This window comes from Equus przewalskii, chromosome 7 (genome assembly GCF_037783145.1).
Source record: "Equus przewalskii isolate Varuska chromosome 7, EquPr2, whole genome shotgun sequence".
Classification (NCBI taxonomy): Eukaryota; Metazoa; Chordata; class Mammalia; order Perissodactyla; family Equidae; genus Equus; species Equus przewalskii.
This window is the reverse complement of record NC_091837.1, coordinates 3,808,238-3,834,436: the sequence shown is the minus strand read 5'-3', so window position 1 is coordinate 3,834,436 and position 26,199 is coordinate 3,808,238. Positions and strand designations below refer to the sequence as shown.

The 26,199-nt window shown below is 56.6% G+C and overlaps 2 protein-coding genes, 1 long non-coding RNA gene and 1 pseudogene across 4 annotated transcripts in view; 2 read left to right on the top strand and 2 right to left on the bottom strand.

The window, feature by feature from the left end:
- The first annotated feature begins 202 nt into the window (after positions 1-202).
- Positions 203-2,925, top strand: LOC103563643 (cationic amino acid transporter 4-like). The gene is given in 4 exon segments (XM_008539071.2): positions 203-1,211; positions 1,671-2,263; positions 2,518-2,626; positions 2,727-2,925. Coding segments are annotated over 4 exon segments (1,857 nt in total). The 5' UTR covers positions 203-229; the 3' UTR covers positions 2,900-2,925.
- A 2,033-nt stretch (positions 2,926-4,958) lies between these two features.
- LOC103563644 (P2X purinoceptor 6-like) lies at positions 4,959-13,528 on the bottom strand (annotated as a pseudogene).
- Positions 13,529-13,903: 375 nt separating this feature from the next.
- Positions 13,904-20,436, top strand: LOC139084625 (leucine-rich repeat-containing protein 74B-like). The gene is made up of 6 exons (XM_070628018.1): positions 13,904-13,962; positions 14,680-14,819; positions 15,232-15,366; positions 16,248-16,454; positions 19,137-19,208; positions 20,372-20,436. Exons 1-6 carry the CDS (start codon positions 13,904-13,906, stop codon positions 20,434-20,436), a joined length of 678 nt encoding a protein of 225 aa, XP_070484119.1.
- Positions 20,437-22,215: 1,779 nt separating this feature from the next.
- Positions 22,216-26,199, bottom strand: part of LOC139084652 (uncharacterized) — a 24,501-nt gene continuing 20,517 nt past the window's right edge. The window contains exons 2-3 of one of the 2 annotated variants that reach the window (XR_011542191.1): positions 24,805-25,787; positions 22,216-23,433 (exon numbers count right to left, since the gene is read on the bottom strand). This is a non-coding gene — a long non-coding RNA (uncharacterized lncRNA). The remainder of the gene's footprint in view (positions 23,434-24,804; positions 25,788-26,199) is intronic. The other variant, XR_011542192.1, reaches the window with a different exon arrangement.

Sequence of the window (26,199 nt, the reverse complement as noted above, 5' to 3'; positions counted from 1 at the left end):
GGCAGTTCAAAGGGATCCCCATGCTTCCCTGTGGCCTCCTGCCCACCTGCTGCCAGGCCCTGAGCCTGCCTCATCCAGCCCTGCAGCTGCCAGTGGTTCCAGGCTTGGGTCCCCAGGGCAGGGTCAGAACAAGGACTGAAGGCTCGTCAGGACCTAGGGCAGTCTGTCACTTCCCTCTGGCTCTTGTAGGTGTGGACATCTGGCTTGGTGCTCATCTCAGCCATCCACCATGGCCTGGGGGCTGCCCAGCACCGCCAGCCTGGTGTGCGTCTGCCAGAAGCTGAACCGGGTGAAGACACTGGAGGAGCCCACCAAGGAGACATTGCTGCAGCGCCGCCTGACCACACTGGACCTGATCCTGCTGGGTGTGGGTGGCATGGTGGGCTTGGGGCTGTACATGCTCATGGGCACCGTGGCCAAGGGGATGGCAGGCCCTGCAGTGGTCGTGTCCCTTGGCGTGGCTGCCATCGCCTCCCTGCTGGTAGCCCTATGCTACACGGAGTTAGGGGTGCATGTGCCCGGCAGAGGTTCTGCCTACCTGTTCACCTACGTGTCCATGGGTGAGCTGTGGGCCTTCCTCGTTGGCTGGAACGTGCTCCTCAGGTGCCTCATTACTGGCGCCGCTGTGGCCCGTGCCTGGAGCAGCTACCTGGACTCCATCTTTAGCCACCGCATCCAGAGCTTCACCGAGGCCCATGTGGGCATCTGGCAGGTGCCCTTCCTCAGCCAGTACCCAGACTTCTGGGCTGCTGTCATCCCTCTTTTGGCTTCTACATTCATCTTCTGTGGAGCCCGTGTCTCTTCCTGGCTCACCCGCACCTTCTCTGTTATCACCATGGTTGTCATCCTCTTCATCATCATCCTGGGGTTTGTCCTGGCCCATCCGCACAACTGGAGCACTGAGGAGGGCGGCTTTGCACCCTTTGGCTTCTCTGGCATCATGGCCGGTGCCGCCACCTGCTTCTATGCCTTCATGGGCTTTCATGTCGTCGCTAACTACAGTGAGGAGGCCCGGAACCCGAAGCGAGCAGTGCCTATGGCCATCACCATCTCACTTGGCCTGGCGGCTGGTGCCTACATCCTCGTCTCCACAGTCCTCACCCTCATGGTGCCATGACACAGCCTGGACCCTGACTGGGCACTCGCTGACGCCTTCCACCAGAGAGGCTATAGCTGGGTGGGCTTCATCATGGCAGCTGGTGCAATCTGTGGTAAGGGGCCCATCTGGGCAAGGTGGGAGGGAACAGAGTGGTGGGGCCCTGCCCTAAGCCTCCAGGGCACACATCTCCATCTGGGCCTGTGCTCCCAGTCACATCCTGGACCCAGGAAGGTGCTAATGATTAGACTCTCCACCCAGGCTTGTGGGAAGCGACCTACTCACCACTCCTCCCAGTTCTACACAGAATGTCAGTTCTTGGGATGTGCTTCCAGATCCTTCCAGGCAGAGAGACTCAGCCCTCATCAGATTCTCCGGTGGGCCTGTCACCTAAACTGGGGTGCCCAATTCCTGGGTGGTGAGGGGGAACAATCCAGCACCCACATACACTCAGGCTCACTCTCAGAGCCTAAACTCATGCCTCTGTTCTCAAGGGGCCACCCATGCCCTTGCTCCCAGCAGTTGCCCCAGGGCCTGTCCACCACACTGACCAGTCTCCCACCCTCTGTCACAGCCATGACCACTGTCCTGCTCAGGTACATCTTCTTCCTGCCACGCATGGTCTCTGCCATAGCCACCGACGGGCTCTTCTTCCAGGGGTTTGCCCGCGTGCACCCCCAGACACAGGTGCCTGTGGTGAGCCTCCTGGTGTTTGGGGTCCTCATGGCTTTCCTGGCACTGCTGCTGGACCTCCAGGCACTGGTCCAGTTCCATTCCATTGGTGCACTGCTGGACTACACCTTCGTGCCCACCAGCATCATCATTCTACGCTTCCGAAAGTCCCCTCCATCCACTTCTCAGCACCCTGGCAGCCCTGTGGGCACAGAGCAGGACTCAGCCCCTGAGCCCAGGCAACTGCGAGCAGCCCTGAGGCCCTACCTCCGCTTGCTGGGTGGGTGCAGGCCTGGAGCTGCTGTGGCTTGGGTGCTCGGTGTCCTGGTGGCCTCGGCCATCACCCTGGACTGCGTGCTGGTCTTTGGGGACTCGGCCCTGCACCTCCCTCCCTGGGGCTACACCCTGCTGCTCCTGCTCAGCTCCGCCACCTTTCTGCTCAGTCTCCTCGTCCTGGGGGCCCACCAGCAGCAGCGCCGGCAGGACACCTTTCAGGTACTTCCTCCAGCCAGCACTCACCGTGCTCTGCCCAGCCGGCTCCCTTCGCCCCTTCCTCCTCTGCCGTGGCAGGATGCACCAGGGCTGCAGGGTGGGGGAGGCCAGTGCCCCACATCCCTCTCTCTGCGTGGCAGGTGGGCCCTTATCTCCAGAATCTCCAGAGGCAGAGAAAGGCTCTGTGGACTCCCGAGAAATCAGGCCCTGGGCCAGCAGCCCTTCCCTGCAGCCCAGCCCTGTCCTTGTCCCCTCAGGTTCCCATGGTGCCCCTGACTCCCGCCCTGAGCATCCTCCTCAACATCTTCCTCATGCTGCACCTGAGCTATGTGATCTGGTTGGTCTTTTCCATCTGGCTGCTGATCGGTGAGTGGGGGCCAGGCTGCGACCCTGGGGGGCTGCAGGAGGAGGGCAAGCAGGGAAGCGGGGCTGGGAACTGTCCCTCAGGCTTGTGCCACCCTTGCAGGACTCATGGTGTATTTTGGCTACGGCATCTGGCACAGCAAGGAGAACCAGCGGGAACGGCCGGGGTTGACTGTCCCACATGGCAGCCTGGAGGAGACGGTGCCAGCCCTGCATCCCCCCAGCCAGGCATCGGCCCAGAAGCCAAGCCACACGGAGCAGCCCACCAGTCTATGAGGATGACTGGGGACCTGCCCACCCTCCCACACCTCCTCGGGAAGCCAGAGGGTCTGGCAGCCCCATTTGTCCAGAGCAGCTTGGGTTTGCATACCTGCCCATGCTGGGGGGTCCTCAGGACCTCAGCCCAGGTGCCGAGCTTTGAGTCTTCGGGAGTGGGCCATGGCCAGCGCTGGTGTGGTAGACTCTGCTTAGCACCTTCCAGTTTATGACTCCAGCTACCTGGGCAGGTGAAGTAGGGCGGGCAGGGAGGAGACTTGAGTCCCAGGGACCCACAGTAATAACTGCTCAGGCAGCCAAGTGGCCTGCTGCCATGTCCACTGTGGTGTTCCTTTTGGCACAGAGTCCTCACCTGCCCCCCAGGAACCAGATGATTGTTCCCAATCCAGAGCAAAGTGGCTGAGGTTGTGTAAGGGGGAGGCACCAGCACTGGGACAGTCCTGAGTCAGGGACACATCCAGGCCTAGGTCCTGGGGTCCTGCACTCAGGCCAGTGCCCTCTGCTCAGCTCAGAAGGGAGCTATACACACCAGGCTTAGAGGGGTCCCTGACAGGGCAGGGCCAGGCTCCCTCCCAGGCTCCCCTCATGTCCCCTCAGGGTCACGTCCAGAGAGCAGAGCCTGGACTCCAAGGAGGCCGCCTAGAAAGGGCAGTGCAGTTCCGGGTTTCCCTCAGTTTCCCAGGGCTCCCAGAGACCAGGGCATGTCCGCCTGCCCGGGATGGAGAGGCCCCCCTGCCCGGGCACACGCATCTCTCAGGCACATGCCCACATGGCCCACATGGTTCCCTGGGTGTGCACCCATGTGCAGACTGAGGCAGCAGCTGTTTCCCAGCCCAGGGCTGCCCACAGCTTCCAGCAGCCTCTCTCCCTGCCGCCCCCTCAGGTCTTTGTGACAAAGGCTTAGGATGGGACACACGCAGGCAAGTTGGTGCACAGGCAGCTGGACCTGCTCCAGGGACCTCCAGCCCACCTGGTGGCTGTGGAGCCCCAGGCTTGGGGGTCCCCAGGCCCACCCTGCACCCGCCGTGCTCTGTTTACCATAGACGCCTCCCCCTCCTGGTTCCTGTCTGTGAGGACCACACAGGAAGCTGCTGGCTTTGGCAGCTTTACTCCTCGACTCTCTGCAGCCTCAACATCACTTTGTCTGGGCCCCAAGGACAACCAGGGACACATGACCCCACTCCAAGAACAAGGCCTCAGGGCCATGATCTCTCACCCTAGCCCTTCTGAACCCACCTCCATGGACACTGCCCTGGGGGTGAGAGGCAGCAGGGACCCCAAGGCTTTGCTGAGGCTCCAGGTGCCAGATGATTCCAGATGCTGCCCAGCCTGAGCCCCAGGCCTCCCCCACCCAGCCTGGCCCAAGTCACTCCAACAGCAAGCTGCCAGCATGGCCAAGCTCACCAGGGACCCATGAGGAGGCAGCCCCTTGTCTCCCTGGGGTAGGTACACCAAACCCTGCCCCTCCCTGGGACCCAGAGAGGGCTTGGCTCCTGCAGCCCCATCCCTCCCCTCCTGACCGTGGGACCGGGACATGGGGAAATTCTCCAGCAGGAAGGCCTCAGGCTCCCAGGAGGATTCCAGAGCCTGAACCAGGCCAGCCTGCTGGGGGCTCCATGTCCTCTGTTAGGGACTTTCTCTCCAGCCCCTGAACTCCACCTGGGGTCTAGGTCAGAGCATGGTCCTCATACAGTTGCCTCAGGCTGAGTGGGCAGCTGCCCAGACATGTTCTTAGCTGTGACTTTGGGCAGTAGTGACATGTGTCCAAATATACAGACCCAACCCCATGGCTCCCAGGAAGCCTGGTAGGCACATTCCAGGGCATTGGGCTGGTGTTACCAAGGAGACAGATGGAAGGTCCCAAAGGACCCCATACCCACCTGCTCAGCCTCTCCCCTTCCCCCCATCCCACCCCTCCACAGCCCCAGGGCTGCAACCAGGAAGGGGCTGATGCTCATCAGCTGAGCAGGTAGGGGCCCAAGACATGCCCATGCCCTTGCCTGGGTTCCTAGGGGGTCAGATCATCTGCCCCCCACACTCCTCACTCCATGGATGAGGCTTAGAGCTGGGAAGGGCCCTGCCCTGGGAACCCAGCACAGAGCAGCTGCCACAGCTCCTCCTGCCAGGCTGCCTTCTCTCTGGCCTTGGAATCTGGCTGCACAGACCCCAGTGCAGGGCAGCTGAGAGGGCAGGGGCTCTCCCTGTGAGGGGGGTGCCGGCAGGGGGAGGAGGGCTGGGAGCCAGGCAGGGCTGGAGGCGACCACAGCCAGTGTGGTGGACAACTGGAAAGCAGGGAGCTGCTGGGAATGCTGGAGACGGAGTCTGGGAGAGCGTCTCCAGCCCCAACCCCAGCCGGAGCCCCACTGGACCAGGGCCCTGCATCTGTTCCCTGCAGTCTGTACACGAAACTGGCTTCTGTGGTCCCCAGGTAGCACCTGCCGAGGCTGGAGTGGGGGAGGGACAGTCTGCCTGGGAGCTGAAGGGTGGAATTCTCCCCCCACCCCTGCCCTGGTCCTACCATGGCTTCATCCATGAAGCCCCAAGTTTGGGTCCCCACTCTTGCTAGCCCCCAATCCCCATCCCTCAACCCCCAACCAGCAGAGAAAGGCTACAGGCCTCAGGAATGGGCCAGCGAGTGGTGCCAGGCCCGTCTGGTGATGGTGTCCATCTCCCAGCAGCAGCAGTGGGGACAGGTGCTGGGCCCCCTCTAAGGCACTTGGGCAGCTGCACGTGGGGGTGGGGAAGCCACCTGTCTGCTCAGGGCTGGCAGTCCCCTTTCAGGATTTTACCTGCAGATGAGGACAGCAGGATGGGGCTCCAGCCACCATTCTCCAAAGTGTAGCCCAGGGTCAGGCAGGCCCGCAGCCCCCTCCTCATGCTTGGTCCTCCAGTAGAAATGGGCTTCTCCATCCACGTACAACAGCAGCAGGTCACAGAAGGGGGTGATCCGGGAGAGGCAGGGCAGACCCATGGCCTGGTCCCAACCTGCCATCCCACTGCCTCCCCAACCCTCACCCAGAGACTCACTGTCAGCACAAAGGGCTCTGGTGGTCACCCGAGGGGCACGTGTTTGCCTGCAGCCAGAGGGAGCCATGTTGGCCAGACTCACCACACCCAACCGAGCCTCTCCAGACCCCAGAGTGAGGGTTGTGGGGATGAGCCCGAACTTCCCTGCCTGAGAGAGACCTAGGCTGAGCCTGTCTGCCTGTGGCTGTCCCCCTCTCCTGCCCCTCACCACTGCCTGCCCCCACCTACCCCAGCCTGACCCCTACCTGCCCAGTGACGAGGATGTTGAAGCGGATCCCGTAGAGCTGAGCAGGCTCTGGGCCTCCATCCCTGAAATCTCCCACCAGTGACCGGCTGTCCTGGGGCAGGAGAGAGTCCAGTGGCTGCTCTGCCCACACCTGGGTGGCCTGGCCCTCACAGGCCTCATCTTACTCATCCACTGACTCCATCCACCCCAGCCTGAGTCCTGGGTCTCAGCCCTTTATCAGTGCTGAGGACACAGGGGACAAGCAAGCTGGGACCTGCCTCTCACAAGCTCCCTGCCTGCTGGGGATGGGGACAGAAGGGTCCCTAAACAGACACTGGCAGTGGGGGGGGAGGTGGGGCAGGCCCGGGCCTGTGGTGTCCAGAGAGGGGCACTCACTCTCCCCCAGGAACCAGGGAAGACTTCTTGCTGGGAACCCCTCAGGCTGGATTCCCAGGGCTCAGGAAGGAGCTCTAGGCAGAGACAGAGGGCGGGGAGAGCGCAGAGGTGAGGGGAGCAGGGCGTGGGCGGGTCCAGCCCCAGATGGTTGCAAAGGACTGGGGAGGCCAGTGAAGCAAGGCCAGGAGGGTCCAGCGGCCAGTGTCACAGGACGTCACCTCCATGCCTGGTGGCTGTGTGCATGTATGCATGAGGGTGACAAGGTGACACAAAGTGGCAGAAGGATGAGACAGGTCTGCTTAGGAGACAAAGACATGACAGTACTTACAATGTAAGTGCCTTGAGTGAATCCTGGATTGGAAAATAAAAAGACTGAGAACTATTATTGGCACAGCTGGGGAAATCTAAACATTCAATTTATCTGCCAATGTTACATTCCCTGAGTGTAACAAGAGGACAGCGATCACCCAGGGAAGGTCCTCATTCTCAAGACAGCGTTGAGAGGGGTGAGTGTCCAGATATCTGCCACTTACTTTCCAACAGTTTGCTGTGAAATCCATCTAAACATACCCGGTTCTTTACAGAGGGAGAGAGAAAGGAAACAGGGCAGAATGTTAAAAAACAAAAAAACAAAACAAAACACCTGGAGAATCCAGATGAAGGCTATAATGGGTTTTCACGGTACTGATCCTTGAAGTTTTCTGGAGATTCTTGTAATTTTTAGATAAAACCTTAAGGGAAAAGTAAAAAGAAAGCCCTGGTGCCATGGAGGGAGGTGCTGGAGGCAGGGCGGAGTGGAGGAGGGGCTGGGGTGAGGGGTCTCAGCTGCAGCAGGGTGTGGGGACAGATGGGGTGGAGGCCAAAGGGCTCAGGAGGGAGGCTGGACGGAGCCTGTGCTGGGGGACCTGGAGCTGAGACCCCTCCTGCCCTGGGACCCCCTCACACACACAGCAGAGTGTCCAGAGGGATGGGTCAGGCTGTGGTCTGTCCCGGCTGCCACAGGAGGACAGGTTGGGGAGGACCTGGCTGAGGAGCAGCGGGCGGGCAGTGGGGCCACACCTGAAGTTGGAGCTCCTCTCCTGCAGCTGGAAGGAGTCATGGGGCTGGGAGTCTGAGCCCCCGACATCCAGGTCACAATCCCAGCGGACGTGGATGCCACAGCACCGCCCTGCACACAGCGCATCACTGCTCTGCCAGCACGCGAGCCCTTGAGCCCTCTGAGAACCCTGCCCCCCATGAGCCCACCAGCAATGCCAGGTCCTCAAAGACCCCTCCATCTGTGGCCACGAGGTCCCTGATGCAGTTTACAGGACAGCAGAGGCTGAAGCGTGGGTTGTAGTGGTAGCAGTTGAAATAGGTGGTGTCCCAGGTCTCCAAGGCAGTGGACCTGAGAGGGGGTGGGGCTGAGGAGTCAGGCCAGGAGGGGACAAGGAGGATCTGGGGCCAGCCAGGACCCACTGTGCTCACTTGGAGAAGTTGAACTTGCTGAAGGTGACAGTGATTTTGATGAACAGCGTGAAGGACTCAGCCTGGACCAGCAGGGGCTTCCTGCAGGTGGGGGAGGTAAGGGGTCCTGCGACCCTGCCCTGGGTGTCCGACACTTACACAGACTCAGTTTCACTCTCCATGGGGCACCAGCTCCAGATCTCACATCCTGTGGGTCCCATTGAAGATCACACACTGGCACATTTTTGTGCCTTGAAAACGCAAGACAAAGTCCAGGCCTGCAATCCCCACAGGGCCTGGGAAGAGAGTGGACAGGGGGCTGCTGGCAGAAAGAAGAGATGCAGAGGCACCACCAGGCCTGGATGAGGGAGCCACCCAGGGTCCCAGCCCAGCCCCCTGAACCCCCATCCCAGTGGAGGCGCTGGAAGACAGGCCCACAGTGACCATGGCTGTGCATCCCCGTCTCCCCTTCAGGACATTCCTTGTCACCCAGCAGGTCCCCAGTGAGATGGAGGGGCTGAGGTGGTGAGAGAGCAGGGATGTCCAGGCCCAGGAGGTGTCTCCCCTGAGTGACCCAGCCCTGCAGTCCACGGGGACACAACCCTCCCCTGCTTAGCCCCCAGGTTCCCTGAGTTTGGGGCACATGGGAAACCTGGAGGGTGCAGATAAAAGGAGGTGGTCAGAGGGGGAGGGCGAACAGCCCCCCAGCCAGATAGGGATGCAGCGCTGTCTCCCAAGGGAGAGTGAGACTCTTTCCCTCCTGACAGCTCTGTCCCTGCGGGAGCAGAAGTGACTCCTCCAGGCCCAGCTCCTCTGGTCCAATTCAGACGACAGAATAGGGAAGGTGGTGGGACTCTGGGAGGGTGAGCCAGGCCAGGGTGGATGTGCTGGGTGTGGCACACAAAGGGCGGGACCCTCCTCAGAGCCTCTAGGGAAGTGGACCCCACACACTGGCCAAGGGACCACAGGCCAGTCCCTTCCTGGCTTGTTCCACTGTAAATAGGGACGTCAGTGCCTGCACAGGGTCACAGAGTTCTGGGCATCAGCCAGAAGGGGGCGGGGCTGAGCTCTCTGGGAGTCCCAGACCCCGGAGAGGAAGTGCCCTCAAGCATTGGGCACTGGCACAGATATGGCTCTGCCAGGCGGTGGGTGGATGCCGCTGTCCAGGGCCCCTGGCTCAGGGGCAGCAGGAGGAACACAGCACCAGGGTGGCAGGAAGGGCTGGGGAGAAGCCAAAGGAGATGCTGCGACTTTGTGGGGGTGGGACTGTGAGAAGTGGGCAGGGACAGCATGGGGCCACCTGCTCTGCCTTGCTGTCCCTACCTATGTCCTGAGTCTGCCCCTCCTCTCCACCCGGGCTGGGCCACCATCTCCTCCAATCAGACCCCATGGTGACCAGCACGGGCCCCACCTCTGCCCCCATCCACCTCCCTCCAGCAGGCCACGTGGTCCATCCCAATGCACAGACGGTCGCCCGCCCCTCCCCTGGGCCCGTCTGTGGCTCCGCTGCTGCTGGATCCACTTCAGCTCCTGAGATGAGCTCACAGGCCCTGTGATCCAGGAGGACACCCTTCCTGGTCCAGTCCAAACCTAGGGACAACCCCACTCAGTGCAGGGAGCCTCCAAGGGGCCTCATCTCACACAGCTCAGGGCCTTTGTCCACGTAGCCCCCTCTGCCTGGACATCCTCAAGATCCCCCTCCAGCCTCACACCCTGCAGGAAACCCTTCCCAATGCCCCGGGTCACCTGACGTGCCTCCCTGGGTCTCCCAGCTGTAGCTTCTGTCCCCATTGTAGGACCGGCCGCCTTAGCTGCGCTGTCAATGCAGGAGCTCTGTGAGGTGGGGACAGTGGAGTTTTGCAAGCCTGGTCTGGGAAAGGTTTGACAGGTGTTCGCTGGAGGCTGTGACACTACAAGGACACAGTGCATGTGCTGGGAGGGACCAGACAACCAGGCCCCTGAGAGGAGCTGGCAGGAACTCTGCTATTCTCAGGAAGCCGGCTTGTCAGATCTGGTGGATTACCCAGCCCCAGCAGTTTTGAGGGAAGGGCCAGAAGCCCGGAGAGGAGCAAAGAGGATCACACGGATTCCAGAAAACACACAGCCATGGCCCCAGCACAATTTCAGGACAGTCTACAAACCGAACATTAACCAGACGTCTCTGAACATTTAGAAAGGGAAGGACATCGTGTGTGTTTCTGAACGTCAGCACATCCTCTGTGCACATGCCTCACCTCATTGTGGACGGGGCCAACCAGGCACATGTGGCACCCTAGCCACTGTGGTGGGACCAATGACCAGGACTCAGGGGACAGGGGCCACACAGTTACCCTCCAGCCCAGCAAGTGATTCAGTGTTGGTCAGAAAGATATCGCTGTGGAAGTAGGCTTCCAGGGCTGGGTCTGGGTCCCAACTGTTCACACAAAATCCACAACTGGGCAACTGGGCATGTAAAAGTGGTTAAGATGGTAAATTTTACATTACACATATTTTATGGAAATAAAAATATTGGGAAAAATATCCACAGCTGGGGAGGACAGCGAGTGTGATCTGTGAGAGTCACTAGGCACCTGGGACGTCCCCAGGTGAGAGGAAAAGGTGGGATTTGGAGGAAGAGTCTGCGTTTCCACATGAACAAGCAAGAAGAGGGTGGCCCACTCTAGCTTGACCACACTTGTCGAGAAAAATATCCAGAGATCATAAGTGACCCTGTGCTCCGCATAAGGAATGTGCTATGTTTGCCAAAAAAAATGGAAGCTGCCCTGGGACACATTAACAGAGGCTAGGCATAGAGAAGGGGAGGTGATCTTCCAGCTTGGCTCTTGCTAACGGAGCCCACCTAAGCATTGTGCCCGGTTCTGGGGGTTACACTGACAACCTGGAGAGTGCCCAGAGGAGGGGCCAGGGTGGGGAGGGGCCTGGAAACACACAGAAAACAGCAGTGGAAGGATCTGGAAGCAGACTGCTCTGAGGTGCAGACTCCCGACCCCCACACACTGGAGGCCTTGGGTCAGTGACTCAGCCTGGCTGAGCCTCAGTCTTCTCCTCTTCAATGGGGCCTGCAGTAATTCCTGCCAGGCAGGGAGCTTGTGAGATGAAATGAAATGACTCAGCAAAGGTCTCAGCTCAGAGCCTGGGCTACAGCAGCACATGCTGAGCCTCAAGCACCTGGGAAGGAGAAGGGGGGACACGGCTGTGACCCAGGGCTGGTGGAGGAACCAGGGACCCACTGAGAGGCTCCCAGGCAGCCTGACCTCTGGGCATCTGCTCTGAGCTTGTTCTGGTGTCACAAGGAAATTGGTCACCAAGAAGAGCACATTCTCTCCCTGGAAGGCAGGGGTCAGGGTTGGCCCTGCTTGGTTCCTCGATGGGAGAGGCCAGAGGCTGGCATCTGGGTTTGGGAGGGAAGGGGTCCTGTCCCATCGAGTCATTGATCCTGTGCCCCAGGACAACCCTGTGCCTCCAGTGAGGCAAGTTGAGGCTGAGACAGGAGGCTGGCTGGGTTTCCAGCCATTTCTGAGCCCCTGTCTGCCTCTTTGGGGCAAGTATTTTTCTTTATTCACTCTCATTTGCTCAACCAGAATTCTCCATGAACCTACTGCTCTAGGCACTGAGGATCCAGAGCTAAATGGGGCCGGGTGCCCACCCAGGCTAGTGGGGAGGTGGACCCCTCATTGCATGCATGACTGGGGGCCAGGGGAGCAGGTGGTGAGCTCTGCCTGGGAAAAGGCAGGGGCTGTGGGGAAGGGTGGTTGGCACCATGTGCTGCCCATGACAGCTCTGCACATGTAGGGGGACGCACATGCAGGAAGGGAGGGGAGGGCTGGGCAGAGGGCAGCTGGGGGCAGCGGTCAGGATCTGCAGGGACTAGGTGGCCACCATCACGGAAGGGAGCCTCCAAGGGTGGCAAGCAATGGCTGGCAGGTCTGATGGTGTCACCTGTGAAAGTTCAGCCTGGCTGCTGCATGAGCTCACCTGGGACCCACAGGAAGACCACAGGGACAACGGAGGCAGCAGGGAAACTGTCACAGATGGAATGGATGGGAGGGAGGGAGGGGGAGGTGTCAAGCCAGGTCCAGCGTTGGCCCTGGGGACATCATGGCCTCATTGGATGAAAAGAGCACCCCCTGGGGAGAGGGAGAGGGTTCCTTTGGACAAGGCGGGTGTGCACCAGGAGGTGGCTATGCTGGGGCAGGTGTCCCTGGGGTACAGTGTGGGCATCAGCAGAACAGAGGAAATGGGGGCTGTGGAAGATCTGGGTGGAGGGAGGAGGCCCGGAAGGCAGCGTGGGGTGAGCAGAGGGGGAGCCAGCCCACAAGACAAAGGGCAGGGAGGGAGCATTCAGGAGCTCCAGGCCCTGCCCCCTGCCCCCACCCCTCCCTCTAGTTCAAGGCTGGAGCCCTCAGACCCTCCATTCTTCCAGATTCCCCTTTGTAAATGCAGTCGCTCTGGCCCGGCTCCCTGACTCCTCCCCCTGTCCACCTGGAAACCTCTTACACATCCCTGAGAACCTGTCCAGGGCCACTCCTCGTTCAGGCCCCTCCTGAGCCTGGCCCTGTGACAGCGCCAGCACCCCCTCTGGCATCACATCCCCTCTTGCACACACTCGCTGCAGGGGTGGGGTCAGAGGTGTGAGCGCCTGGCAGCAGCACCCACACACCCACTTGTGGTGGCTTCACGAAGTCATCATGTCCCAGCTCCTTTTCTGGGTCACAGAAACCCCTTTGAGTTTCATGATGACAGAAACCTGAGGATCCAGGGAGTGCTCCTGGTACCCTTTTTTGGCAAGGAGGGCCCACCTTGGGAGGAGGCGATGGGCAGTGTGGCACATCCACTGCACAGGGTGACCAGCAGTAGAGCTGGCCCCACCCACTCAGCCCCTACACATCCTATAGGCTCCCAGCACAGCCTTCAGGCCCTGCCTCTTCTCCAGCCTCATTTCCACCCAAACACCCTGCACAGACCAGACATTGCAGCCACACATCGGAGAGCCATGTGCTCAGACTGAGCTGCCCACCTCCTCCCTCACCAGCCGTCCCCCTCCCCTGCCCCAGCCACACCATCTCCTCCTCAAAGGCTCCCCTGACCCAGCACAGCTGGTGGCCTTTCTCAGGGACCTCAGAGCTGCAGCTCTCACAGGGGTCAGGGACTACCTCCTGCCCTTCCTGGGCCTCCTGGGCAGGGCAAGACCATCCTGCTCTGCACCCAGAGCCCAACACGCGGCTGGGGACAAGGCCCAAGAAAGGAGGTAAGTGGCCACACAGGGGGACACAAGCATATGGCTCGCTCTTGTCCCTGCTGGCCTCTAGAGAGACAGAGAGCCTTCCTTCTGCCCCTCCCCTGTTCCAACATGCCCCCTCCACCACCACCAGCCCGGTCCCTGAAGAGTCAGACCCCCAACCCTCAGCCCAGCAGGACCAGTCAGGGTCCCTACAGCCAACCCACCCAGGAGCCATTCTCTCACCCACCACGCAGACCAGGACCCCGAGCTGCAGCAGCCTCTGCAGGGCGTCCACCCGCCACTTCCTGGTCATCCCTTACTTCTCAATTTTGTAATCCAGAAGACCCCAGCCTGTCCTGATCCGTGGGGAGCCCCTGCTCTCAGCTCCTGCTGGCTCCTGGGAGCAGGAGTCAGCACAGCAGCTGCAGCCTCAGCTGAATAGGAGGCAAAGCAGGGTCCCAGGCCAGGCCAGGCCAGCAGCCATTAAAAGGACACTTCCACTGGGGGCAGGATCCAGCCCCACCCCAGCCCTGGGCTCAGCCTCAACCCCCAGTTGCCCTGGGCCTCCCTTCCTTCCCAACCTCCCTCTGCTCGGCCCTGGGGCACAGACAGGAGCAGCCCCTCTCCCCTGCCCTTTCGCCTCACTTCCTCAAGGGTGACAGGGTTATAGGTACTTTGAGAGGGTGCCATGGTGATGGCAGAGCCCAGAGGAGGGGCCAAGGAAAGCTTCAGGAAGAAGGGATCCTGGTGGCCAAGGAGACTTTGGACCCGGGTTTGGACTCCAACCTTCAGACAGCAGGTGCCCGGTCAAGGGGTTCAGGTCTGTCTCTCACCTTGGGGGCTTCTAGGCACTTGTGGAGGGGGCAGGGGATGCATGTCCAGCAGAGACTACATCCCTCCGTGGGACCCCTGCAGGGCAGCCGGCGGCCACTCCGGCCCCGTGCCCTCCCGGAAATGCTCTTGGCAGCATCAGTTGTTCCACCATCAGAACACACTTCCAGAATGAGGTTAAAATGCAAAAACCCAGCCAAACAGTCTAAGGAAGGGTGCACCACCCCTCCCTGAAATAGGATTGCGGCTGGGTTTTCAGAACCCATGGGAGAAAGTAAACTAATGATTGCATAGAACTTAGAATTATTTCAGTGTTGTGCCCTATAAAATGTTCATGAAACATACGTGGTCTGCAATGCAATAGAAAAGACATAATGTGCACTTTGCTGTCAGACAGGCAGGTCCTAAGTCTGGCTCTGCTGGGATCAGCTACTTCTAGCCGTGTGACTTTGAGGAAAGGAATTGCTTTCTCTGAGCCTCGGTGTCCCCATCTGTGTATGGGGCAGGAGTGGCTACTGGCACAGGAAGAAATGCCTCTAGATGGGAAACAGGCTGGGGAGTGACAGATGCAGGGGAGGAGGCAGGCGGCGGTGCCTGGGGAGGCAGCCACACTTAGCCCCTGTCTCCTATCAGGCACCGCGGGCTTGGAGTGCTCCTCAAGGACACCCTCTCCCTGAGGTCTCCCCAGGCCCACAGTGTCATGCCTGCCTCCTGGTTTCTGTGCCAGGGAAGTGCCCCAGAGCTGAACCTGTGGCACCATGGCCTGGGGCCCCAGCTACCCCTGGAGGGACACTGGGCCAGGCTTGGAGCATAGGACCTGGGAGGCAGCAGCCATGGGAGTGGCCCTCCCTGAGCCCATCCCACACATTCCCCAGCCTTGCTCTGTGCCGGGTATGTCCCATCCCTCACATCTGGGTGGCAGATGGGATCCAGGCTGTGACGGAGATCACTCTAGGGGTTGGGGAGCCCCCCTAATGCACTGGGGTGTCAGGGAAGGCTCCAGGAGGTCTGGTGGAGCCTAGATGGAGAAGCAGTCATCCCCTGGGCCTGTAGGAAGGGGAGGGCCTTCCAGGTGGAGGGCATCAAGTGGGCGGAGCCCTGGGAACAGGAGCCAGGGTAGTCAGCAGCTATGTGCGGGGCCCTCAGCCCTGGGGAGGATCACGCCCTCAGGCCCCTCTCTGTCCAAGGGGGCCCGGGCTCTGGCTTCCATGCTGACCTCCAATCGCTGTGTCAAGTGGCTGGAGCTTTCGGACACTGGGCTGTGCGGGGCTGGTGCACAGGTCCTGGCAGGTGTCCTGAGCAGAAGCAGCAGCATCTGTAGTAGGTGCCCAGCCTGGGACAGGTAGGCAGACTTGAGTCCTCCCTTTCCTGCGGGGTGTGGGACCCCCACAGCCAGGCCTTCTCCCCCTGGACCTGCTGGGGTTGCTGAGGGAGGGGCCTCAGCACAGGATTGGGGGGGTGGAGTTAGACCCTCTGTGCTGCAACCAATGCTGGATGACACTCCCTCCTTCACCCGCCCCACTCCTCCAGCCCCCTCCTCTGCTGGCCAGTGCCTCCTGCATGTGGTGGCCTCCCAGTGCCTGAATGCAGGGTGGGAAGGTCCTTCCACACAGAGAGATGGGGCTGGCAGTGTGAGAGGAGGGAGGGCTGGGTGGGAGTTGGTGGGACTGGATCCAAATGCCATCTCTGCCACAGAAGAGCAGTGTGACCCTGGGCAAGCAGCTCAACCTTGCCGAGCCTCAGTCTCCAATCTGTGAAACGGACCCAACAATGCCACTTAGCCCTTGGGGTTGTGATGAGCATTAAATGCTCAGCAGAGTGTCTGCCCGTGTACGTGCTCCATGCATGGCCCCTTGCGCTATCATTGCCAGTCCCCAGAGATGTGGCAGTGAGGGCTCTGGTGGGGGTTATATTGCTGCCAGGCACGAGCCATCAACAGGGTGGCTGCACCTCCATCCCAGCATCCTCCACGGCACCACAAAGGAGGTGGCCTTAACCCCTTGACAAAGAAGCTCGTGGACACACGGGGTGGGGTGAGGTATCCAGCCGATGGGTAGCAGAATGGCCATGCAACCCCAGGACAGTCCCCCTGCAAAGCCCCTCCCACTGCCTCAGGCCTGCAGTTTGGGGGCTGGAGGAAGGTGGAGGAGGGCAGTGTCTGACTTGGGTCCCACTGACTGGGGAGTGGTGCCAGCCCCCAGATGTGGACCTGTCAGAGAACCAGCCGGGAGTGGTGGGTGCCCAGGCTGTGTGTGCTGCCCTCACAGTGACCCCGGCCATGCAGAGGGTACAGCTGGCAGGGAACGGCCTGGAGGAGCAGGCGGCCCAGTACCTTGCTGAACTCCTGCTGGCCCACATGGGCCTGAAACCCCTGGACCTGAGCTACAGCCAGCTGAGTGACCAATCAGGTTCCATCTGGCCTGGGCCACAGTGGGGCCCGTCTTCCTGGGGCAGGAGTGGGTGGAGGTTGGCAGGACCACTCTGAGCATCCGTGCTCTGGCCCCTCTCCCCACGTCCCACCTCAGCCTGCCCCTTGCCCACTCCTTCCACACAGAACTCTTACTCCTCCCTGGATGTGTCATTGCCCACCGTTGCCTGTGCTGGGGGCTGACTTAGCCACTAGGCACCCAGCATGAACAAAACAGAGGCCCTGGCCTCAGGGAACACACACTAACAAGGTCATTCTCCATAATTATTGGTGCTACAAGGGACAAACAGGATGTGATTCCAGAGAAGAATGGGGATCCCTGCTTAGAGGGGTGGCCAGGGTGGCCTCTGTGAGGAGGTGACATTGAAGCTGAAATGTGCAGGTTGGGGAGGAATCAGCCATAGGAGGGCCAGAGGGAGTGCATTTCAAGCAGAGGAACAGTGAACACACAGGCCTGTTTCTTAGACTGACGGACACCAGTGTGACTGGGCTATCGGGCCAGGGGAGAGTGGCCAGGCTGTGGGGTGGAGAGGCCACAGGGGGCTGAAGGGCCACAAATCATGGCAAAAGGAATGAAGATTTTATTCTGAGTCTGTGGAAGACATCAGTAGGATTCCTTGATTTCACCAGTTTCATGCCCCAGGGCCTTTGCATGGGCTGTCTGCTTTGCAAGGTACATACTGTCTACCTGCCTGTCCTCAACAACTCCAGTCAAATATAAAAATCACCTGGGACCATGGGTTAGGAGTATAGACTTGGGGGGATGCCCATGCACCCGCATTTTAGCAGGTATCCCAGGAGATTTGTCTGATTGAGAAAGTCTGGGAGTCTCTGCTCTGTCTCAAAATGCTTAGAGCGTGTAGGGTGGCACCAGCTTTGGCCTGTGGGAATCAGCCCTAGGATTTGACTGCCAGAGAGCCAGTTTACCTTCTAAGAAAGTTGCCGTGGGAAGTCAGTGAAATTACGAGAGAAGCTCATTTCAGACTTTCCACAAACCAAGTCCAGGTGTCCCTCTGTGCTGCGTGGTCAGAGGGCAGGCACCAGAGAGGCGGCCAGGAGGGAGGGGCTGGAGGCTGAGGCCTGTGAAGCCTGCACAAATACGGGAGGGGCAGTCTTCAGGCTGGAGAAGGACAGACTCCGCAGGGCCATTTTGTTTCCCCAGGTGGGGCTCTGTGGGTGGGCCCGACTCCTGGAGGTAAAAGAGCTTGGGTCCAGTCTCCCCACCTGACTCCATCGCGATTGTGGCACCTGCCACATAAGGTGGCTGCAGGGGTCACCAAGACCAAGCCTGGGAACCACAGAAGGCCGACTACTGCCTGTAGAAGAATCTTCTCACCCTCCAGCTGCTCAGCAAGGAAGGGGCTTCCCTACACAGTGGGAGACCACTGTCCTCTCCTCCCAGCCTGGAAGGGTCTGAGGAAGGGGAAGTCAGCGCATCTGGGAGCCTGGGGCTCAGACCTGGCGCTGGGCCTGGAGTCTGCGCGCTGTTCTCAGGGAGGCCACGCAGGGGCCGCGCCTCCTGCAGGGAGCTCTCCGCGGTGCTGAAAGTGCCCGCCCAGGCGCGTCAGGCCCCGCGGGCTGGCTGAGCGCTCTGCCCAGTCAGCGCATCTCTTTTCCTCTGTGCGTTTCTTCAGACCAGCCTTCCCAGACCTGTGCTGGGTGCGGGAACCATGGAATGGAGGGGGTGAAATTCAGGTCCCTGAGGGCCCCTGGGCTGATGGGAGAGACTGGCCAGGCAGAGAGGTCTGATGGCCAGAGACTGGGAAGAGGGAAGCACAGTGGGCATGGGACCCGACGCTGCCCAGACCAGCCAGGCGGGCAAGGCTTCCTGACACTGTGACCCCAGGTGAGAAGCATGAGGAGCTGTTAGCCAGGTGAAGAAAGGGGTCAACAGTTCCACACACGGAAACAACCTGGGGGCATGTTGTTTCCGGCACTTTTGAGAACTGGATGCAGGGCAGACTGGTTGAGTGCTGACAGAGTGGGGAGCAGTGTGGGTGGGTGGGTGGGGCTTCTGCCCATTTTACATGCTGGATATCTCCCAGGGTTTCTTAACCCCACATGGCCCCCACTTTCCTTTCTCTACCACCCCTGCCTCCTCTCCACCACAGCTGCACTGGCCTTGTCACTTCTTGACTATAGGCTAGAGCAAAAGCCTCCCAACAGTCCCCTGGCCTCTTGTTTCTGTTCCTGCCCATCCTACTCCATCCTCTACTCCCACCGCTAAGGAGTCCAGTCTTGTCATTTCTTAAAGCCCTCTCTGTCTCCTCACCACTGATAGGGTGCTGCCCAAGGCCCTTATCCTAGCATTCAATGTTATCAGCATCTTTCAAGTGCCTAACTCCACCTGGGACAGTCACCAGCAGATCAGTGTCTGTTGGTCCACAACCTTCTGCTGCTCCCCTGTTGTCTTATGTGAGTGTGACCAGCTGCTGTGAGTCTCCACTGTCTTATCCCCAGCCCACCACCAACAGGTTAAAGACACTTTCCTGGATCCCAATTTAAAGGATCCTGTTGGTCACAGTCTAGAGCCTGGTGACTGGGTGTTCTGGAAGCATCATCAGAGGACAGCCCTCGAGTTCCATGGAAAGGACCTTACCAGTGGTCCTTGTGGACCTGCTCCACCCTCCATTGCACCCTCCCTTCTCTGTCTCCTGCTCAGTCCTGCTCAGCCGCTCCTCCCCCAGTGGAAACCCTGGAGGAAGGAACCCCTGCTCTGCACGCAAGGGCTCAGGTAGGACCACTGTGCCAACAGCATGTGCTCAGAGGACACTACAACCAGCTCCAGGGCATCCAGCCCTGTCTGGTTCTCAGCTCCCTCAACAGGCAGAGGCGCCCCCTGCAGCACCCCGTCCCCAGCCTGAGGCTCACCCCTCTGCTGCCCTTGGCTGGAACCCAGGCCTCTCTCTTAAGCTCTGGATCCCCATTTCTAGCAACCTGCTAGACGGCCCCCGACATGGCCCACAGGGACATGGGATTCTGAGAGTCTGACCTGGAGGCATCATCTCCCTCTAAGGGCTGCCTCATGGCAGGGGGGCCTCTTTCCCATCAGAAGCTGGGCCCAGCGCTTGTCCCCCTCTTTCCCACATCTCCCTCCTCCATCGCAACTCCTGCAGAGAGCTCAGGCTGCCTGCTCCTCCTTCTCACTCCCCTCCTCTAGGCCTGTGCTCCTGCTACCTCCTCCTCTCTGGCGCTTCCTGCCCACCTGCTCCCAGGTGATCTTTCTACCCCAGAAACGTGCCCATGTCCCTCCTACTTTAAACCCGTCAGCAGCGCCCCTCTGGATGAATCCAGGCTTAGCAGTGTGTCATTCACAGCAGGCCCTCAGGATCTGGGCTCTGCCAGCCCCCCTCTTCCCTCCCGCTCTGAAATCCATCCTCTCCCTCCAAGCTGCCTGGAAGTCTCCGTGCACACGGGGCAGTTTCTCCCTCTGCATTGCTCCTGCTGCTCTTCTTGCTGAAATGCCCAGCTCTGCTCACCTCACCTGAGAGGCTCAGCTCAGGGGCTCTATCCCCATGTGACCTTTACCCCCAGGAGATCTGATGCACACTCTCTCCTTGCACGCATCACACTGCATTTTTGTGATGTTACTTTTCCTCTCCTCCCCACAATGGGTGATCCCTTTATGGGCAGGAGTGTGTCTTGTGTGTCTCGGTCTCTGTTCCCTGTACAGAACCAGGCATTGGGTGGGCCTCAGCCAGCATCCACCCCCTTCCTCTCTCCTGGCCCTCCAGCCTCACCCAGGGCATTCTGTCCCATGGAGACACTTCTGAGTGGAGGCGGTGGGGCCGTCCTCGGCCATGTCAGCAGAGATGAGGAATCCCTGCTTCCCTCTCACGCTGCTCTCTCGGCCTCCCTGGGCTCAGCTGCTCTCAGCATCATGCATGTGTTTCTCAGGTGTCCGCTTTGGTGTCCTCCAGTCTGTGCAGGGGGACCCAGTGTCTGCCCAGGAACTGCTGTGAGAGCTTTTCCTAAACCCCACCTCGGTCCTCCCAGCAGCCCTGTGAGGCGTCATTTAAGGGAGAGAGTGGGGATTGGACACCTAGAGTGTGCTGCCCAGATGCGTGGTGTGGCCGAGTCCGCGTTCCAGCCCAGGCCTGAATGTGGGTCCTGACGCCCCTCCGGCCCCACTCCTGCTCTGACTGGGGTGCCGCTCTGGCCTCTCCTCGGACCCCTGCCTGGGTTCTTCGCTGGCTGAGAGAGAATAGCTGGCTCAGGGGCACGATGCTCTCTGTTCACTGATGTTTGGATTTGCAGGTCCAGCACTCGCAAGGCGGCCCCTCCTCTGCCAGTACTGCCTGCAGGGGGATCCTGGTCCTTGAAGAGTCACTGTGTGGCTATGAGGGAGATCAGGACCCCTGTCACTCAACTTTGCCTTTTTAATGTAGAAAAAATGTCATTCTTTTCCAAGGCAGTTAAACACTGAGGAGAGAATCTCCAAATACGAATTATTAAAAGAAAGTCTAGTCCCAAATCACTGCTTATTCCAACCCTGATTCACTTCAATCCAGACCTGAGTCAAAGCCTCTCCAGAGACCTGTCTTCACAGCTCCAACCCTCAGGCTCGGGACACCTGGTATCGAACGTCCTCATTTCCTTCTCCCTTCTCCCTGCCTCGTCTCTGCGGCTCCACAGCCAGAGATGAGCTTGCCTTGACCACGTCCCTCTGCTCTGAGAGGGCCGCTCAGCACTGGACTCCATCATTCTAACACAAATGGAATACGTGAAATTGTCCTGCAACAGTACATGCTTGTTCAACACGATGTACGGTTCATGTAAAACCCTTCCCAGGACTCAGCCTTGTATCTGTGTGAAACGGGGCTAGTACCTTCCAGCCAGGGTCACTGTGAGACAGGATGAGATGACAGACCCACGGAAAGGGCCTGTGCAGAGATAGACTCAGTGCTGGTTCTCTTTCCCCACCCTCTCTGGTTTTCATTTCCTGTTGAGGAACAACATTTATGCTGCAAAGTGCACATGGATTAAGGGCAGAGCCTGGTGAATTTTCACAAAGTGCACAGACATATGTAACCAGTCTCCAGAAGCCCCCTGAGCCCCTGCCCTTCTCTCTTTTAATAGTTTGCGGAGTAATGACATTGTCATCCAGAGGAGAGAAGCTGTCCTAAGGAGCTTCTTCGACACCCTGTGTTAGTAAAAGAAGTCAAGTTCTCAGAAATTGACAATGTGCTGCCTGGTCCTGAGTCTCTCCTGAGGATGTCCAGGTGAGCAGAGAGTTTGATGACCTCGCCAGCTCAGTGAAGGTCACTCTTCCAGGGCTTTGCAGAAAGACTGCTGCCCACAGAGTAGAGGACAGAACAGAGTTGCTGCCAGCCTTCAGCCCATCCCCACCAGCGTCTGTCCCTAAATGACTGTGGAGTGTGGCTTCCTCATCTTCCATCGGCCACTTCAACTTCCACATGGAAGGTTCTGGACCTCACTGTGCCTTGTTACCACCTGAGTGTGCACTGAGTCCCCGTGTCAACTGGGGTGTAGTCCTAGGGAGCTGGCCTTCATGATGACACAGACACCTGTACCCTCCTCAGCCCCCACGGTCCCTGCACTAACCTGGGCCATCCTCTGCTCTCTCTCATTTGGTGAATCCACTCATGGGTGAATTGTATGGTATGTGAATTATATCTAAAGCTGTTACCAAAAAGAACCCATATTTTTTAATCCAAATTCAGTCAAAAAAGTATATGAATGTATATACACAGAAAAAAGACCAAAAATCCCCCAGTGTATTAATATTTATCTCTAGATTGTGTTTATATATTTTATTTTCTTCCTATTTTTCTGCATTTTCCACACTTTCTACATTAAGTATGTATTATTTTAGAATCAGAAAAATAAATAGTACTTAACAACACAACATGATACAGGCTACAATTCAGTCACGTGTATGGCGTGGTTGGAGCCCTGAGGAAGGAGGGTCCTACAGACTGAATTTTATCCCCAGAAAATTCATATCTTGAAGCCCTACCCCAATGTGACTCTATTTGGAGACAGGAAGTAATTAAGGTTAAATGAAGTCATGAGGGTGGGCCCTGACCCAAGAAGATGAGTATCCTTATCAGAAGAAACACCAGAAAGCTTGCTCTCTCCCCCTCGCCCATGTGAGCACAGCAATAAGGCAGCCCTCTGTGGGCCAGGAGGAGAGGCCTTACCAGAAATCAGTCTTCCTGGACCTGGATCTGGGACTCCTGGCCTCCAGAAGTATGAGATATCAACTGAGGAAAAATCCACATTTCAAATAGCAGATATTTACTTGGGCAGTTAGAATTGCAACTCAGGAGACACAGATCCAGGCAGAAACCCAAAATGTGTTCTGAGGAAAACAAGGACATAAGGGTTTATAAAGGCAAAAAGAGAAAAATTACACAGGTCATTTTGCAAAATTTGTGATTGGCGCTGGCAACAACTATTACTTCTTGGCTATATGTGATCACTTGCTAAGGCCGTCTCTAAGGCAGGAAGATCTTATCTTTGAGAGTGAGGGTATTTCTTGAAAGAAGGTCAAGATGACAACAGAGAAGCACAGCTCAAAAGTTACCTTCCCTCTGGTAGAGATGTGGCGTGCCTGCATGAGCCCCATTTCCTTAATGGCCTCCCAGCTCCATTTTAGAATCCTTGGCATATGTTACTCCATTTTGTTCTCACTGTCCACATTTCCCCTTCTGATCAAGATCTTGCAGCAGAAAGCATCTCGGACCAACTGTTTGATATAATGATATTGCCCTCATTGCTAGAAATGTTCTTTTCTGGGAAGTCATGTCACTTGTTGGGGGAAGCCACGTGCTCAATCATCATAGGAGTAACACAGTCAGAGGCTCTGGCCACATCTGAGCAACAAGGAGGTGGTGAGGAATGAGTCTTAGGCACGGTCTCTATCTGGAAAAGCATCAAGTCCTTCGGAGTTGGAAGATTGGTTGATCATTTCAAATTGCTGAGCAATCATTATTCTGGAGGTAGAGACAGACAGACAGCATTGAGAAATGCAAGTCATTCATAGCATGAAGGTGACAAAGATCATACAAATCAGGATGATAATCATTAGTATAACTTGGAGCAGATCTGAGGCAGTAGTAGCATAAGAAGCTTAAATACAAGCACACATAGCACAATTCCAATAATCATCATAAACAATATCTGAAGTCCCTATCTCATCCAAGCACCTACACCAAGAGGCCAGATGAAAACATCGACAGGGAACAAGTGGGTGTCATTAAAAGACATTGAACTGGAGACACCCTGTGCTATTTTTATTATTTTTCCAAGTTCTAACTCAATGTCACCAGAAGAGTTGATGCAGGTACAAAAGGGGGTGTTGGCTACAACACAGATGCCACTCTGTTCTGCAAGGAGATAACTGAATGCCATTCAATTACCTAATATGACCCTGACTAGGGGATCGGGAATTGTTGTTGTTGAACTAAGGCTCAAGTGGTAGAATATGCCAGTGTAGCTATGGTTTTAGGGATAAACTTTTTATCAACTTGTCACCATGGACAACATCAACGCAAGGGACAAAGCCTTTGGCAATGGTAATCAATGGAGAGTAGATGGGGTGTAAAATGTGGTCTCTAAGTCTCACCTAGACATACAAGATTATGGTTGGGTTTCTCCTTTAACAAGAACTTGAAAAGGAATATTATGATATCCTAAAGGAATTATCCTGCCGTATGCCAGCTGTCTAGACATTCAAAAGCCCATGGTTCCCTGTAGGTGGAAGGTGTGCCCAAAAGGGGACACCTAGAATACAATGTCTTCTAGTTCTGTGGCAATGTCAGTGGTCAGGGGCACTTGGTAAGGTCCTTTCCAATGGGGCTGAGGGCTGTCCTCTGATGATGCTTCCAGAATACCCAGTCACCAGGCTCGAGACTGTGACCAACAGGATCCTTTAAATTGGGATCCAGGAAAGCATCTTTAACCTGTTGATGATGGGCTGAGAATAAGACAGTGGAGACTCACAGCAGCTGGTCACACTCACATAAGACAACAGGGGAGCAGCAGAAGGTTGTACAGCAACAGACACTGATCTGCTGGTGACTGTCGCATGTGGAGTTATTCCATGTTTTCCAAAGAGGGGACTGCCAACAGTCAGCAAGGCCGAAGGCAATACCTTAGGCCAGGGGAGTCCAGTCCACAGTATATACTGAACCTCAAGATAATTAACAAGACCAGAATCTAATGTTTACAAGGATGCAAACAGAATTTTCCTCTCTACAAATATCCTCAAATTTTTTTTGGTCAAAGATAATCACAGTAAAACTAACTTGTTTATATTAAAACTTGGCCTGATTATTTATACTAGTGAAAATAAGAATACTCACTGAGGGTTTCTGAATTCTGGAGGGATCAGACAGGGAGAAAAGATAAATGTTTCATCTTTGTTCACAAAGGCATGTCCTACCAAACTGTCGATGGCTTAAGAGAAAAGATTTCTTTAAATCTGGAAAAATAAAACATTAGACCATCTTTCTCAGCTCATGTAGTCCCAGGTAATTTACTATTTCTTCTGCTTAAATCCAGTTTTTCCATTAGTTTTCTCGACTTTGCCTGATGACTGAGGATGATCAGAACAGTGAAATTCCAAGTTTGAAAGGTTTGCATTAAGGTTCGTATGATTTGCCCAGTGAAGCAGGTGCCGCGATCACTGGGGATTGTGGAAGGTACCTCCCAAGTGGGAAGCATGTGTTCTAGCAGTTTGTCTGCCATTGTGAGGGCATCAGCTTTGTGGCAAGGGAAAGGCTTTAACCCATCCTGAAACCACAGACAGCAACAAGAACATATTGATGAGCCACAGGAAGTGGCAGCTCAGTGAAGTCCAGCTGCAGGTGCTCAAAGGACCCCGAGGAAGAAGTTCTGAGGCCTCTGGGACAGAATAGTTTTTCCTAATGTTGGTTAAGGAACGTAAACACTGAAAATTGGGTTTTTCCAGAGAGCTGGCAAGAGCCAGCAGCCGTCTTGGGTTTTCCATTGTCCTGACTGTTTGTTGAATTTACAGCCATTGTTCACCCTCCTTAATTTCCCTGAGTCAGGAGCAGACTGTTGCTGTGTTACAAGGACATCAGGATGGCAAAAGTCTGGCAGTGAGAGGCCAATTTTTTTTTTGCAAAAGAAGGAGAATGGACTTCATCCACATGTGTCACAACCTTTATAGACTCTGTTGTTGCTGCCTTTGCAGGAAAGTCAGCTACGGTGCTTTCCTGATATTTACTGTGAGCCTCAATTTTCATGACAGACAGCATTTTATTCCAGGACACAGTAGACTTCCAGGAATTTCACATAATTTCTGGAACACTTATAACTTGTACTTATAAAGACATAACATAAAAAAGGCTGTTATTCCTTTTTTGACAATGCTTCCCATGTAATTTAACATGTCAAATAAGTCTAATTAGTTTACTATCTCTCAGGTCAAAAAAAGACTTTATTTAGAATTTGATTTGGGGGAACTTTGTCGAAAAATATCAAAAACATTTTAAAACATTTGATCAAAAAAATCACAGATTTTTATGAAACAATACTTCATTATCTATTTAACCAAAGTGACAAAGAGATTTTAAAGGGCAACAGAGAAAGTTACATAGTTCTGAGCCAATCCCAGCTTTTCTATGTAATGAAAGACTTGATAAAGATAAAACACAGAATTTCTGTTACCTAGGCAGATTACATTAAAGATAAAGAAACGTTGTTTACAATTTCTTATTAAGAGCAGACCAATA